Below are 15547 nucleotides of genomic sequence, written 5' to 3' on the forward strand. Positions count from 1 at the left end.
CTCTTACTCCTTGGAAGGAAAGTTACGACCAACCTAGACAGCATATTCAAAAGCAGAGACATTACTTTGCCAACAAAGGTCCGTCTAGTCAAGGCTATGGTTTTTCCTGTGGTCATGTATGGATGTGAGAGTTGGACTGTGAAGAAGGTTGAGCACCGAAGAATTGATGCTTTTGAACTGTGGTGTTGGAGAAGACTCTTGAGAGTCCCTTGGACTGCAAGGAGATCCAACCAGTCCATTCTGAAGGAGATCAGCCCTGGGATTTCTTTGGAAGGAATGATGGTAAAGCTGAAACTCCAGTACTTTGGCCACCTCATGCGAAGAGCTGACTCATTGGAAAAGACTCTGATGCTGGGAGGGATTGGGGGCAGGAGGAGAAGGGGACGACAGAGGATGAGACGGCTGGATGGCATCACTGACTCGATGGACATGAGTTTGGATAAACTCTGCGAGTTGGTGATGGACAGGGAGGCCTGGTGTGCTGCGATTCATGGGGTCGCGAAGAGTCGAACACGACTGAGAGACTGAACTGAACTGAAAATAAATACAAGAAAGAAATAAAGAAAATACCACATATGAGGATAACCTGAAGGAACTAGTTGCGAATTTCAAAGAACACTTCGCAGGGAACTGCACCACACCCTCCAGCGCAGCTTCTGGCAAAGCCCCGGGAATGGCGCCGGAAGTGGGCGTGGCCCTCCCGCGGCTTTCTGGGACTCGTAGTTCCGGGCCCTAGGCGCTGGCGCGGGTCAGTATCACGAGTCCTGCGCTTCCAGGTATCAGATTCCACGTGAGAGGCGAGAAAGGCCTGGCAAGCAGCGCAGCCTGCGCAGCCGGCGGAGAGGCGTCTGGCGTTTGAGTCGTGGGAGTGTCGCCGGGTGAGGCTCTGGGCTGCGGGGGCTCGGAAGCCTGGCGGGTGGCCGTGGGAGGGCGCGCGTCCTGGCGGAGGTGCGATCAAGGGCCGCACGTGTGTCCGCGCGCCGCGGCCGGCGCTGCGTTCCCCAGACATAGCGGTGATGAACTGAGACCAGGCGGACCCAAGCGCTGAGCCGGCAGTGGCTCCGAGGGGCCCTCGTCTCTACTGCCTGAGCTTCGGCCTTGGCTGGCCTGGGAGCTTCGCAGTTGGCCACACCGGCCTTTTACACGCCGATGACTGGCCTTATTCGAAGGAGGTTTTCGGTGGACGTTAGGAGACCGAGAGGGGCTCCTGTGAGGGACCAACCCTCCCGTCCCCACAGTCCTGCCTTCGCTGAAAAGAGATTGCGTCAGAGCCCCTGCATCCCCGATAGAGTCACTTTCAGGCGTCTCGAGCAGCTGAAATATCTCCGAGAGGCGACACATTCATCCGGAGAGCTTGCTCTAACTAGAACTTCAGGGCAATGGCTGGGGAAGTAGGCACATCTTAGAGCTGCTGGGGGCAGTGGGATTTTCTTATTTTCATGGGTTTGCGAGGGAGGCTTGGGCTATTTGATCCAGAGCCCGGTGGAGAGAGGCGAGGGAGGCGCAGCGTGAAGAGACAGCGAAAGCATCCCAGGAGAGGGTGTGTAAAGGCAACAGGACCTGATAACGTTTTTCCCCCGGCAGTCTTGCTGGACTGGCTAGTCTGTGTCCAGCAAAGTGGACCTGATTTTCACGGCTTTTTCGCTTCCCTTAACTCCACTTTTCCAGGAATCTGTCCTTCCTGAAAGGAGAAAATGACCAAGTTCCAGGTGAGTTGGGGTTTCTTTTCTCTGAGAATGGAAATATCCTTTCTTTTTTGGGAAGGACATCAGCATTAACTGAGTGTGTATCTGGTGTCAGGTCCTGTCTTGGTTCTGGTTTTTTTTTTTTTTTTTTACTTTGTCGGACTTCAGCGTGAGACATATAGTGTTTATCAATGTGAGTATAGGAACATTAAGACACTAAGAGCATATAGCTATCAAATGATGTCACTGGGGCCTGCACAATCTGCTGACTTTAAATGCTGCCCCTGTTTTCACTGAACTACCCTGCCTCCTTTGATTCACTCCTCAGAGGACTGGGCTATGCTCTTTTATTGAAAGACTTAACACAGCATGTTTGGTCCAATCTCTGGAAGCATGCCTTTTCCTGCCAGACATTTCTCTGACATTGACAGTCATCCAAAGCTGTTACATATTCAATCTAGTGCTAAGTGGTCTCAGGAAAGCAAATAGAATTATAAACTGCGGTGCTTTTCTTCATGAGCATGTGATGTGTGTGGAAAAAAGTATGCACATTAACAATAATCATTTATTAAACTTGAGTTAAAGACATGAGAAAATGTGTTACATAACAGCTTAGTAATTACCATGTCACTCCCAGAAATCCTCCTCAGCCAGGCTGTGCATCAGATTATCTGTGGTGTTCTTTAAAAATTAAAGGTTCCTAAGCAACATTCCTCTAGACCACCTGAAAGGAGAATTTCACTTCTTTTTTCTCTCTGATCTTTGTACAACCCAAAGATTTATTGCATTTATTGTGAAGTATTTCTCTGCATACTTGATGTGAGCATCACTAAGGTGGATAGGATGGGTTGTTCATCTTTTGAGTTCTGCTTGTTTTGTTCCCTTTATCAACGTATCTACATTTTAATTGGTACAATGAATTGTTGAATTACCATGTAGGCTTTTTAAAAAAGCTTGTCATTTGTCTGCACAAAACCACTTCTAGAAAGCTACCTCAAGACTGACAGTATCGTAGAGTGTTTGAAAAGGAAGGGATTAACCAGCCACCAGGGAAGCCCCTCTTAGCTCTCTGCCTTGGTGCCATCATCTTACAGAGGAGAGCTCTAATTCTGAGGGAGCAGAATTCTTGTGTTTTATTGCAGAGAACAGCAAAGTCAGAAGTCAACCCCATGTTTTCTAACTTCGTGCTGTTTCTTCTCTGTAACTAAACAGGTCATCACACCAGGAGTTATTTGAATAAAATATCAGGCTGGGTTTTTTTTTTTTAATATTAGATGATTTTTAAAAAATTGAAGTATAGTTGATTTACAGTGTTTCAGGCATGGATTTTAGGGGGGCGGGGGCGGAAAAATGAACTAATTCTTAACAGCACCACCAGCAAGACCATCTTTTTGGTTGGCAAAAACCATCCTCACATCCACATCCATAGAAAGGTACCATGAGTTCTTATAAAAATCAGTTTCTTTAGAGGACAGTAAGCTGCCTCAAAGTATTGAAAGCATGATATTTGTGTCTTGAATATAATTGGGAACTTCAGCAAAGATTGACATAAGAACCTGTGCTCTTTTTTTTTTTTTCCTTCTATCTCTTCCCTAATGATTATGCACTGTGATGAAGTTGGGGATTGCTAGAACAGTGACATTTTGAGATCTTGGCATATGTTAATAATTTTTTTAATTTAAAGAAAGGACTTCATTCCCTCAGTACTTACTGTTTTCTGTATACCAGACATTGTCCTTGATTCTGCTGAAAGGTACGAGTCCCATTTAACCCTTCTCTGCCTCTGTGACTTTGAATGAGTCACTTTGCAGTTATGAACCTTAGTTTTCTCATCTGTAAATTGAGTGCCGAGTTGGATGATCTCGAGATTTCTCTTTTACTTGTATCATTTCATGATTTTAATTGTGAATTTATAAATAAATATTTGTCATTTAGATTTTGAGTCAGGTGTGCTGTTTGCTGAGGATTTAAAGATTAGTTGAGTGTGGTCACAGAAGCCAGGTGAAATGTAAGCGGGGAAGGACGCAGGCTGAGCTTGAAGAATTGACAGGACCCCAGTCTGTAAAGCCTTGCAGGCCAGAATGAACAGTCTGGATTTTATTCCATGTGCATGGAAAAGCCTTTGCAGAGTTTCATGCCGTGCGTGGTACGTGTTTTAAAAGATCACCCTCTGCTGTGTGGAAGATTCATCATGTGTGGGAAGACAAATTTAGGAGGTTGGTGTAGGTGGAAAGTTAACGACAGCTGGGACTTGTAATGGTAATAGTGCAAGCTGGAGAGAAGTGGGTGGCTTCAGATATGCTTTAAAGTCAGAGTTGAGATGACTTGGTGATGAATAAAATGTGAGGAAGTGAGAAGAAAATCGAAAGGACTTCTGGGACTTGGGCTTGAGCAGTTTAGTAGGTTGTGCGGCACTTGGGGGACGACAAGGGAAGAGCAGATACTGCTGGAGGTTGTGGGAGCGAGAATTCTGTTGGGGTGGCTTACCTGGTGGTCCAGTGGTTAAGACTCCGAACTGCCAAAGCAGGGGGCATAGGTTTGATCCCATGTCAGGGAAATAAGATCCCTACAGGCTATGCGGCACAGCCAAAAGATTAAAAAAAAAAAATTCTGTTGGGGCTTGATATGTTTTAAGTGCCTTTTAGACATCCAAGTGTAGATGGGAAGTTTGAGCCTGGAATTGAGAAGAAAGGTTAGGACTAGAGATAAATGTTTGGGAATACCTAAGGAGGGTGTTCTATGGTTGTGGGTAAATGTGCTATTTTATATTTTCTAGGAATGTTCGACTACTTAGTTTAGAAGAAGAAAGGACATATGATTTATATGACTAGGGGAAAAATTGATCTCAGAAGTATACTTTGGCTGAGAGGAAAAAGGAAGGAGTAAAGGATGATGATCTTGGTAAAATAGATGTGAGGGAGGAAGAAGAGAAGAAAAAATAGGAAGATGTTTTTAAGGTGTGCATTTTGAGATAATATTTCAAAAACAGAGTGATCCAAATAGTGAAATGGCCCTAATTGTGGTTCCTGAGTTTGAAATGAGGCAAAGATCATTGGCATTAAAGAGATTAAGAAATTTGAGGTTAGCATGTTGAGTAAATTGTTCTCCTTAGTGTTAAGGCTATCAGGATGATGGTAGGAACGGGGCAAAAGGACAGCCCAGCACGGAAATGAGAAAGGAAAGGTTCTCCATCCAGACTAGACTGAGATCAGCCTGAACTACACACTTCCTCTGCATCCTTCTCCCCTCTCCCAGTGCTCCCAACCGCACCTTCCTTCTGGGGCATTTGTTCAGATGGTTGTCAGTTGAGGAGGAATGTGCTTAATGTTTTAGGAACAGGTAGCATTCAAGGACGCCTCTGTGGACTTCACCAAGAAAGAGTGGGGTTGCTGGACTCTATTGAGAGGAAGCTGCGCAGAGCTGTGATGCTGGAGAACTACAGCCACTTGGTCTCAGTGGGTAAGAACATGAACTTGAACACCAATGCCCTGGAGTCTCTCTTTCTTCAGATTTAAATATCGATGGGGCCCCAGCAGCTATAGTTGAGGAATCACTTTCTTAATTTCTTTTTGGCAGAAAAGGATGTTTTTGATTATTCTAAGCAGCTAAAGAACTTTGTGTGTGTATGCTCAGTCATGTCCAGCTTTTTGTGACCCCATGGACTGTAGCTCGCCAGGCTCCTCTGTCCATGGAATTTTCCAGGCAAGAATACTGGAGTGGGTTGCCATTTCCTGCCCTAAGGGATCTTCCTGACCGAGGGGTCCAACCCATGTCTCTGGCATCTCCTGCACTGGCAGGTGAGCTCTTCATCACTGTGCCACCTGGAAGACCCTAAAGAGCTTTACTTGGTGAGAACTGGAGAATGGTAGCCTTACGTGGAGAATTGTCCAAGAAACCGTATGTGGTCCGTCCTTTATAAGCCAGTTTGAGACTGCTTTTTTTTTTTGCACAGTCACCCACACCTGTGTGTCTCAGATGTGCTCTCTCAGTTGGAGCAAGTTGAGGATTATAGTATAATGGAGAATTCTCCATGCCCATTACCTTTAGTTGCTGGTATAGAGCCTCTAAACCTCCCCCTCGCTTTCAGAGCCTTTCAAGCTCTACTTTTACTACAGAGCATTATTCTCTGCTGCCCCATGGTCGACCTCCTTTCCAGCTAAGCCTGTTTTCCTGAGGTCTCCATGCTTCCTTGCTCTGGGGCCCTTGATTACCATGCTCTGGTTTCTTGTGAATTCTGTCTGTTAAGATTTTATTTCAAGTAATTTACCTGTGTGAGATCTTCGACCACCCCCCATTCAATTTCCTTCTCTTTTCCTTTTTTTTTTGTTAATTTTGTCTATCTTTGGCTGTGCTGGGTCTTCGTTGCTGCATGCCAGCTTTTCTCTAGTTGCAGGGAGCAGGACTACTCTTCGTTGCGGTGAGTAGGCTGCTCATTGCCGTGGCTCCTCTTGTCGTGGAGCACAGCCCCTAGAGCACGTGGGCTTCCGTAGTTGAGGCACTCGGGCTCATGGGTTGTGGTGCATGGCTTAGTTGCTCCATGGCATGTGGGATCTTCCTGGACCAGTGATCAAACCTATATCACCTGCATTGGCAGGCAGATTGATATCCAGTGTACCAAACAGGGAGGTCCTCGATCTCCTTCTTTTCTCGGAACTTTCAATTTATATCTCACAGGCTCATACCTGATTACACATTTTTTGTATACTTTTATTTTAACGATTAGATCTGCAAGTCTGATTGATTTTCTTTGGTTCCAGCCAGGTTTCTGGAGGGAAAGCAACGTATCTAATACTCCACTGCTTTATGTACACGTGTGTGTGTGAGTCACTCAGTTGAGTCCGACTCTGCAACCCCGTGCACTATAGCTCTCCAGGCTCCTCTGCCCATGGAATTCTCCAGGCAAGAATACTGGAGTGGGTTGCCATTCCCTTCTCCAGAGTATCTTCCCAACCCAGGGATTGAACCCAGGTCTCCCACATTGCAGGCAGATTCTTTACAGTCTGAGACAGCAGGGAATCAAGATTTAAAAATTGACTGCTGTGGAGTTTAGCAGCAAAGAAATATGTCTTATAGTCTTGTAAAAGAGACATTATAGTAAATACAGCGTGTTACTGTGAATTCATTAAGTCCTGTGAAGGATGGAGAATTGTGTTCTGAGAGAATGAGGGCATGGGATGGGACAAGAGTGATAAATGTATTGTTGAGAGGTTCAAGGAAAGCCTCTGAAGTGGTGTTTAAACTGAGACCTAAAGCATTAGTGGGCATTAAACAGGTGACTGGGTAGGGGAAGAATATTCCAGGCAAGAGAATAGTTCACGAGGAGACCCAGACACCTAAAAGAAGGAGTGTGGCTAGAACACAGGAAGCGTCTGGGAAGAATAGAGTGGGGGTTGGTTCATTCGTGGCATTGACGGCATTGGTAAAAAAATGTGAATTTGTGTTGAGTTCAGTGGGAAGCCATTGGGACAATACAATGGTATGAACTTATTTACCCAGTATCACTGGGACTGCTTGATAAGAGACTGGTGTGCAGAGAGGCAAAAGTAAAGGTGGGGTCTCTACTTGGAATTCTGATCATTTGCTGTCACAAGCTGTCTGCAGTGAATAAACCTTGTGCAAGTAGCACTCACAACTGTGCCAAGAAATCTGAAGAATAAAACCGCTGAGCTGGACTGCTGAGCGCGGAGATTTGTGGTTTTGAGACATAATTGTTAAAATGTCCTTCTTGAGGGGTGATACCAGTTTACATTCACAAGCAACATGTGTCAGTGGGCTTTGGGTTTTTAACCAGTGTTAACAGGTAGTTTTAGTTTTAATTTATTATATTATGATATACTGCTATTTTTTCAGCTTATCAATATTTTATATTTTGTATTGACTTCATTATTTCCCCCAACATGCCCATCATCCCGAGAGTTTATGTCAAAGTCACATCAGTGATTAATACTTACATTGCTTTGACTTCATAACTCTTGTTCCTGCAGAGTCAAATAGTATACATAGATTACAGTTCTGCTTTTTGTTTTTTCCTACAACTAATTTTTGCTTTTCAAAATATATTTATTTGAGGTTTTTCCCTTTCCATTCTGTTTCTAGAGCATTTTGGTTGATTTGGTTAATTACTGTTTTCTTTTATATATCAACAGTTGATTCAGCTTATCTATTTTACTGATTTCTTAATGCTCACTGCTATTTCTTATATGTCATCTTTTTCTTAATTTAAAAATTTTTACCACAGTACACTGCTGAATAATTGTTTCAGTAATTTTTTAAATCCTTCCTTACCTGAAAAAGTGTCTAGCCAGTCTACTGATTGACTTGGGTATGAGATAGAAGGCTAATTTTACAGTCAGTTTATTTCCTAAATTAGAAGATATTGCTCGTTTATCTTCAGGTATACAATACTGCTATTCTGTAGTTCACTGTCAATATAATTCTCATTTGTATTTGCACATAACTTGGCTTTTCTGTCTAGATGCATTTAGCATTTTCTGGGTTTTTGGGGGGTTTTTTTGAGGTTTTTTTGTTTTGTTGAAGTCCTGAGGTTTCACAATTTTTAACATTTAGTGAGCCCTGACTCCTGAATTCTAAGAAAATTTTTTTCCCTGTTAATTCTTTGATCATTTCTTTCTCTTCATTCTACCTGCACTATATTCATCGAACTCGCACAAGGTAGGCTTTCGTCATCCATCTGTCTACCTTTACTTTGCGTTCCTTGAGTGCCCCTCAGTCTTCATTTTAGGTGGATATTCGTTTAGCTATTTGACCCATCTAGATTGCAGACCTTAGAATCAAGCTGCCTGACAGTAGCTATGACACAAATTACTCGATCATTTTAACCGCGGTTCTTCCAGTGCAGAGTGAGTGTCCTAATAGTTTTTCTCACGTAGGACCATGCGTCTGCTGTCTGAGTGCTCCAAATGAGGACAGTAAATCTTAAATGCTGGATGGCATCCCCAACTCAATGGACATGAGTTTAAGCAAACTCTGGGAGATAGTGAAGGACAGGGAAGCCTGGCGTGCTGTGGTCCTTGGGTTGTAAAGAGACAGATACAACTTAGTGTCTGAACAACAAGTCTCAAATATTATGATTATCATTGTTTTCAACCTTTTTATTAATTTAGAAAAATTCTAATTATTCTTTATAGCAGTGTGTTTATATTTTATTATTAGGTCGTAGTTTTTTAGATGTGATATTCCCTCAGATTTCTCTGGGTTTTCATTATGAACCTTTTAAATTCTGTTACCTCTGTTTACTGTGTCATGAGTTTGCGTCTCTCTTTATTGACATGAGTTTCTACCTTTCTTGTTTGTTTCCTTATGTTTCTTGTCTCTTTTTTCAAAAGTCCTATGTTCGCAGCATGATCCTGGAGTGCACCACCCTACTGATGCTCAGCCCTTTCCTGGTGCACGTGTGTTCAGCTCTCAGGGGACACCTCTGCTGACTGGGCTTGGCATGAATCTAGTAAGAATCCAGATGGTGAGTTACGATGTAGACCCTTTTTTTGAGATTGCCTCTTAAGGCCAGTATGTTATCTGGGACATTAGAAATGCCCAACATGATATAATAAACCTATTTCCAGAACAAACCTCTCTTACTTCAGAATAGTTGATTCTGAGCTTGGAATTTTAATTTCTCGGACTTCTTCAGACGTTCTCCTACTTCTTCAGGAGCCTTTTTCTGTACGTAATTTGAGCTGTGCATTTGTTTTTTGTTTGTTTGTTTCTCCATTAGACCTCATCCATCTGCACTCTATCACAAGGAGTTCCCTAGCGATTTTATTCTAGTAATGGCAGTCTGTCTTTTTTTCCAAGACCATTGTGGATTTTCTTATTTTGGTCGTTTCAGTGTAATATAAGGATCTTCACCCTAATTGTTTTGATTAACATACATACTACAGATCTTCCTTAACTTCTAGTTGGGTTATATCCCCATAAATTCATTGTAAATGGAAAAATACTTTTAAGTCAAAAATGCCTTTAATACACCTAATCTGCTGAACATCATAAATTAGCTTAACCTGCCTTAATTATGCTCAGAACACTGACACTGGCCTAAAGTTGAGCAAAAGCACCTAACACAAAGCCTGTTGTATAATAGTGCTGAAGGCCTCGTGCAGTTCATTGAACGCTGCACTGAAAGTGAAAGACCGTGGCTGTGAGCATGCTGTTTGGAGCTGCAGCTGCGGCCATTGCCCAGCATCACGAGGGAGGTTTGTCCAGCATATTGCTAGCCCAGGAGAGGGTCAGAATTCAAAGGCATATCACTGTCACACCACCATAAAGTCGACAATTTGTAAGTGACGCCGTCGTCAGTCAGGGACCATCTGTAGTAAGTCTATAATCTATATTCCCAGCACAGTTCTCTCCCAGGAGCTCCAGACCCACGTGTTTCACTTACTGAACAGAATATTCCACCAGCACCACAAATTTAAAAAGTGAGATTCTGAGTTTGTTTTCTGTCCCCTTCCCTACTCTAGCCTTGGAGATTAAGATCCCCTGTCTTATGAGATAGTAGCCCATACCTCGTCACTCATTCAAGGGACTTGAGGGTCATGCTTGGGGCCTGCTTTCCCTTTTGAGTTTAGTCAGTTGTCATGTGATTTAGAACAAATCTCTCCCTTTCTGTCCGTAACCATCCTCCTCATCACACTCCTGATTTGCTACAGCAGCTCTCTCTCCACCTTAAAGTCTTGCTCATTTATGATGGTATTTATAATCACAGAGTCAGTCATTTCACTCACAACTGTAATCCTTAATAGCTTTACATCTCTGGGGGGATCTCTAGCTACACACCGAGCCCTTTGTTCTGGCCCTTGTCTTTCTCTCCAGGCGTAGTCTTTCCACTGTTACCTGTTTTACTTCCTTCACAAGAAACTACTTATACTTTTCCAGAACATGTCATATTTTCTCTCCACGTTCCACTTTTTTTCCCCTTACATTTGCTCCTAGAAATCTTCCCCAAGGTTTGAGCCAACTGCCCTTCCTTCTGTGTCCCCATGACTAGCTGTGCATGCATCTATATAGAAGCACTTACATGGCATTACTGTTGACCTATTTGTCTTTCTTCCCAGTAGATTCTAGCTTATCAAGCAAAAGGATTTGTATTTTCTTCTTTGTATCCCAAACACTTATTAAAGTCAAGTACTTCATTTTATTTTCATTGACATTTAATTGATAAAATGGAATAAATGTTAATTGTGGGATAACAAGGATGTGGGATTCATAGCCTTCTACAAGGCTAGGGTACAAATGCTTTTATTGGCAGTACTTAAAAGCAGAGACAAGATTTCTGTTTTGTGTACCCAAGGCCTCTCCCTTCCTGACATTAACCCAAAGGACATGAGTAAAGGACAAGACTGAACTTTTTGCTAGTTACCTTAGGCAGCTCTGAAATCTTGAAATTTTGTTTGTTATCACTGAATTCCCTTTGTTTCCTAGGAGACTTGAATGAAAATTTTGTGGAAAATGAAGATAAAGTACTTATGTTATCTATTACCTCTAGAGCCTTCCTGCTGGCAAATTTTGGAAGAGGTGGCTTAGTACAGTAACGAGGAGTCAGAATTAAATTGTGAATATTCACAGGGAGGTGTAAGTAACCCTGAACTGGATCTTTCTACTTGTCAGAAGTGGAGAAAAGTATCTTCTAATATTTTCAGGAACCACAAGCAGTGTGGTGACTCTTCAGAGTGATGATTTAGAAAAACATGGAGAGTGAAGACTATTCATCTTTGAAAGTCCCAATCCAGATGGCCACCCAGGACTCCTCATTCTGTAAGAAAGAGCCCCAGGATCCTCAGGAAAGCAAAAGTCTGTTTGTAACTGAAGAAAGCACTGAGAGGAAACTGACAGGGGCAAAAAGTCCTCCCATCGAACATTGTTCAGAGAACCTTCAAGATAAACTTGTGGCTGATGTAAAAGAAGTAGTCTTGCCATTGCTCAAAGGGGAGACAGTCTGCCATACTGGCCAGTTGAAAGAATCCTTGGAGCCCTTTGACTATAACCACAAAGACGTTTGTGGTTGGAAATCTCGGGTGGCCAGTCATCATTATCAGAGAGCTCATACAGAGGAGAAGCCCTGTAGCCATCAAGACTGTGGGAAAACATGTACCGCCAGCCCAGGTGGTCACCCTGGTGAGAAAATCCGCCGTTCACAGAAAGTATTCAAATGTAGTCAGTGTGGCAGGGACTTCAGGGAGCGCTCAGATCTAGTCCTTCATCAGAGGGACCACACTGAAGAAAAGCCCTACAGATGTGATCAGTGTGGGAAGGGCTTCACAAGGAGCTCAAGTCTCCTCATCCACCGTGAAGTCCACGCAGATGAGAAGCCTTATAAGTGCGATAAGTGTGGAAAGGGCTTCACCAGGAGTTCAAGTCTGCTCATTCATCACTCAGTCCACACAGGTGAGAAGCCTTATAAATGCGACAAGTGCGGGAAGGGCTTTACTCAGAGCTCCAAACTGCACATCCACCAGCGAGTGCACACTGGCGAGAAGCCCTACGAGTGTGGGGAGTGCGGCATGAGCTTCAGTCAGCGCTCCAACCTGCACATCCACCAGCGCATCCACACAGGGGAGAGGCCCTACAAGTGTGGGGAGTGCGGAAAGGGCTTCAGTCAGAGCTCAAACCTTCACATCCACCGCTGTTCACACACAGGGGAGAAGCCTTACCAGTGCTACGACTGCGGGAAGGGCTTCAGCCAGAGCTCAGACCTCCGCATCCACCTGAGAGTCCACACTGGGGAGAAGCCCTATCACTGTGGCAAGTGTGGGAAGGGCTTCAGCCAGAGCTCCAAACTCCTCATCCACCAGAGAGTCCACACTGGAGAGAAGCCCTACGAGTGCAACAAATGTGGGAAGGGCTTCAGCCAGAGCTCCAACCTCCACATCCACCAGCGGGTCCACAGGAAAGATCCCCATTAAATGAGGTCTTCAATCACATGCTCTTACTTCAAAGACTTCAGTATTTCTAACATCACTCTTACTTTCACAGTCTCAGGATATAGTAAGAGTTATTCAGATATGTTCCCTCACTGAAAGTCATTCACTCAAGGTATTTAAGTACCAAGCACTTTGTTATGCTACACAGTGAATTGATTGTTCTTGTTGCTTAGATGGGCAGAGCGAAAACGTCTGTACTTTGTCATTCACCCAGTGTTACTAGAGCTACATATCCTACCCAGCATTTCTAAGTGCAAGAAGCTTATATTTGTCTAAGCAGAACACGTTGACTTTGTTCACACTCGCTGAGAATCTGGGACTTTGGCTTTCTCTTCAAATCGTGTGCCTTGTGTTTTTCATATTTCCTTCCAGTCCTGAGTAGCCCTCTTTAAACTATGATTGCACAATATGTTTTAATATTTGCTATAACCCCCAAAAGTCATTTGCTTTGACAACATTGTTACTGAGCCACACTTGGGTCTTCTTGGCCAAGCAGAGTAAAGCCAATCTACTGACACTGGGTTGTAAAGGAAGTGCACCATTTATTGCAGGGCACCAAAGGAGTCCAAGCAGCTGGTGCTCATCAGACCCAAACTGATGGCTTTCAGAGAAACATAAGGTGAGGAACAGGGGACTGTGGGGTGCATGATCAGCTCATGGACATTCTTCTCATTGGTTGATGGTGAGGCAATTAAGAGTCAATATCATCAACCTTCTGTTTCTAACCCATCTGGGGTCTGCTTGCTTATGGGCAGCAAACAACTTCTTGCATCTGGTGGCAGTTTCAGTATCTGCAAAACAGCTCAAAGGACATGGCTCAGAATATTATCTATATTCTAGAGGAATTACAGGTCCTTGCTTCACTTAATGGCTAAACGATTATTGTTTGTTTTGCTTGGCTTTTTTCCTTTCTTTCTGTATTTTCTCTCTTCTCTGATTAAATTTACGCTTTGGAACTTGAGGAAGGCTTGGAGAGTATGTTTTGAGACGACAAGGCTTAAAATATGCACTCTATCATACATAATTCAATTGGGGTGTGGAGCTAGGATACCTCAGAGGGTTAAGGATCATCTCCTAGAAGGTAAAACAATAAGCTTGTAAAATAGTTGAGAGAAAATTGTTTTTTAGTGAATACATAAGTAAAGCAGAAGTTAACTATACAATGAACTAATTGCAACCGTGATTTTCTAAACAGTGATTCCCCAAGTGAGGCTTAAGAGGCTCCCTAGTCACCTATAGTTTAGCTATTCACCAGTGACTAGAATCTGTACATGAAAAAATGGTGGGGGAATATAGATGCAGTATTTATTACCTTGAGGAGCTGGGGTTATAACTGGTACATCCTGATCAAAGTTAACCTGAAACAGTTAACTGGACATGGATAACAGGAAAGTGACATGTTAAATTTAGAGGAAATGTAGCTAATGTCTAATAAGAAATGGAGGACTTGCTTTCCTTCAAGAGGCAATCCCAGAATATTTGACTCCAACTCAAAGGAGCCCACATAGAATGATTAGGGTAGTGACTGAGCATCTGTGCTTTGGCATTGCATAATACCCTCACTAGTTTGGATACCATAAGATGGTATCACAACTGATGTGATTCTGCTTTGGTGAGTGCTAGAATTTTGAATCCCTCCCAGTTCCTCCTGGCCTCATAAGATTATATGTGAACATCTCTTCTGGATTTGACTCTTATTTGTCACATGTGTCTTCTAATTGGCTGATATATATACTCTGTTTGGGACTTAGAGCCAAATATGATCATAAGAATCCATGTGTAGTGAGTCCAGAGAGTAGATCTATGAGTCCAGAGAGCAGATCTAAAGTCCAAGTCTCAAATGATTATAAACTAGCCTGTTTTCCAAGTCTCCTTTTATACATGCCTTAATTTAGCAATGTTTTTAACTCTGTTTAGCTTTTATTGTTCTCTTTTAAGCATTAGCTTTCTTAAAAAATTGAAATGTGGTCAGAGTCCTTGGGAAGCATTTTGCTGATTGTGGTAAGGAAGTTTGGAGGGAAAGTCAGAAAAAGGAACTTGTGCATGAAAATGCAGGAAAAGGAGCCTTCCTGATGGCTCAGTGATAGAGAATCCACCTGCCAATGCAGGAGACATAAATTCAATCCCTGATCTGAAAATATCCCACATGGCTTGGACCAACTAAGCCTGTGCTCTAGAGCCCAGGAGCCCCAGCTACTGAGCCCACAACTGCTGAAGCCTGCATGCCCTATTGCCTGTGTTCTGCAACAAGAGAAGCCACAGCAAATGAGGAACCTTCGAACTGCAACCAAAGAGTAGCCTCTACTCACTGCAACTAGAGAAAAGCCCACACAGCAATGAAGACCCAGCACAGCCAAAAGTAAAGAAAATTATTTTAAAAAGAAAATGCAGGAAGAACAGGGCATGTCTCACATTTCATGAAGTCCTAAAGATGCCATAGATTGACAAAGAGAAAACACTTTGTTAATTTTTAAGACATCTCAACTTCAGACATGTGAAAATGAAAAAAAAAAAAACGTGTTGCAAAATGGTTCTTTTTCAGAATTCAAGGGTTGTCCTAAGATTGATCCTTTACTGGTACCTGAACAAAGACCTTTGGAAAATCTCAATAATTGTATTTGATTGATAATTCCATCACAAATTTGGCAAAGAATCTAGGTTACAGATTAAATTCTTAAAATTCTTACCTACTCAGTAGGTGCTTTTACTTTCTATATGGATTGTTTAAGATCTTAAGTTCAAAATACTGGTGAATATATGATCACTACTTGCAGTTACACTTCTAAATTATAATCTTTTAAACCACTGACAGCCAGAGTTAGGGGATAAAAAGAAACGGGGTACTTCCCTGGTGATCCAGTGGTTAAGAATCTGCCCACCAATGCAGGGGACAGGGTTTGATCCCTGGTCTGGGAAGATTCC

General features: G+C 42.9%; 1 protein-coding gene across 1 annotated transcript; it reads left to right on the plus strand.

Annotated features, from left to right (window-relative positions):
* Window positions 1-734: 734 nt before the first annotated feature.
* On the plus strand, window positions 735-14303 carry ZNF239 (zinc finger protein 239). The gene is made up of 5 exons (XM_014481762.2): window positions 735-878; window positions 1669-1709; window positions 5019-5144; window positions 9032-9165; window positions 11127-14303. Exon 5 carries the CDS (start codon window positions 11393-11395, stop codon window positions 12605-12607), a length of 1215 nt encoding a protein of 404 aa, XP_014337248.1. The 5' UTR covers window positions 735-878; window positions 1669-1709; window positions 5019-5144; window positions 9032-9165; window positions 11127-11392; the 3' UTR covers window positions 12608-14303.
* The last annotated feature ends 1244 nt before the right edge of the window (window positions 14304-15547 follow it).

Source organism: Bos mutus, chromosome 28 (assembly GCF_027580195.1).
Source record: "Bos mutus isolate GX-2022 chromosome 28, NWIPB_WYAK_1.1, whole genome shotgun sequence".
Classification (NCBI taxonomy): Eukaryota; Metazoa; Chordata; class Mammalia; order Artiodactyla; family Bovidae; genus Bos; species Bos mutus.

What these genes read in the sequence shown, in the direction of transcription:
- ZNF239 (XM_014481762.2), top strand. Translation starts at nt 11,393, where the DNA reads ATGGAGAGTGAAGACTATTCATCTTTGAAAGTCCCAATCCAGATGGCC.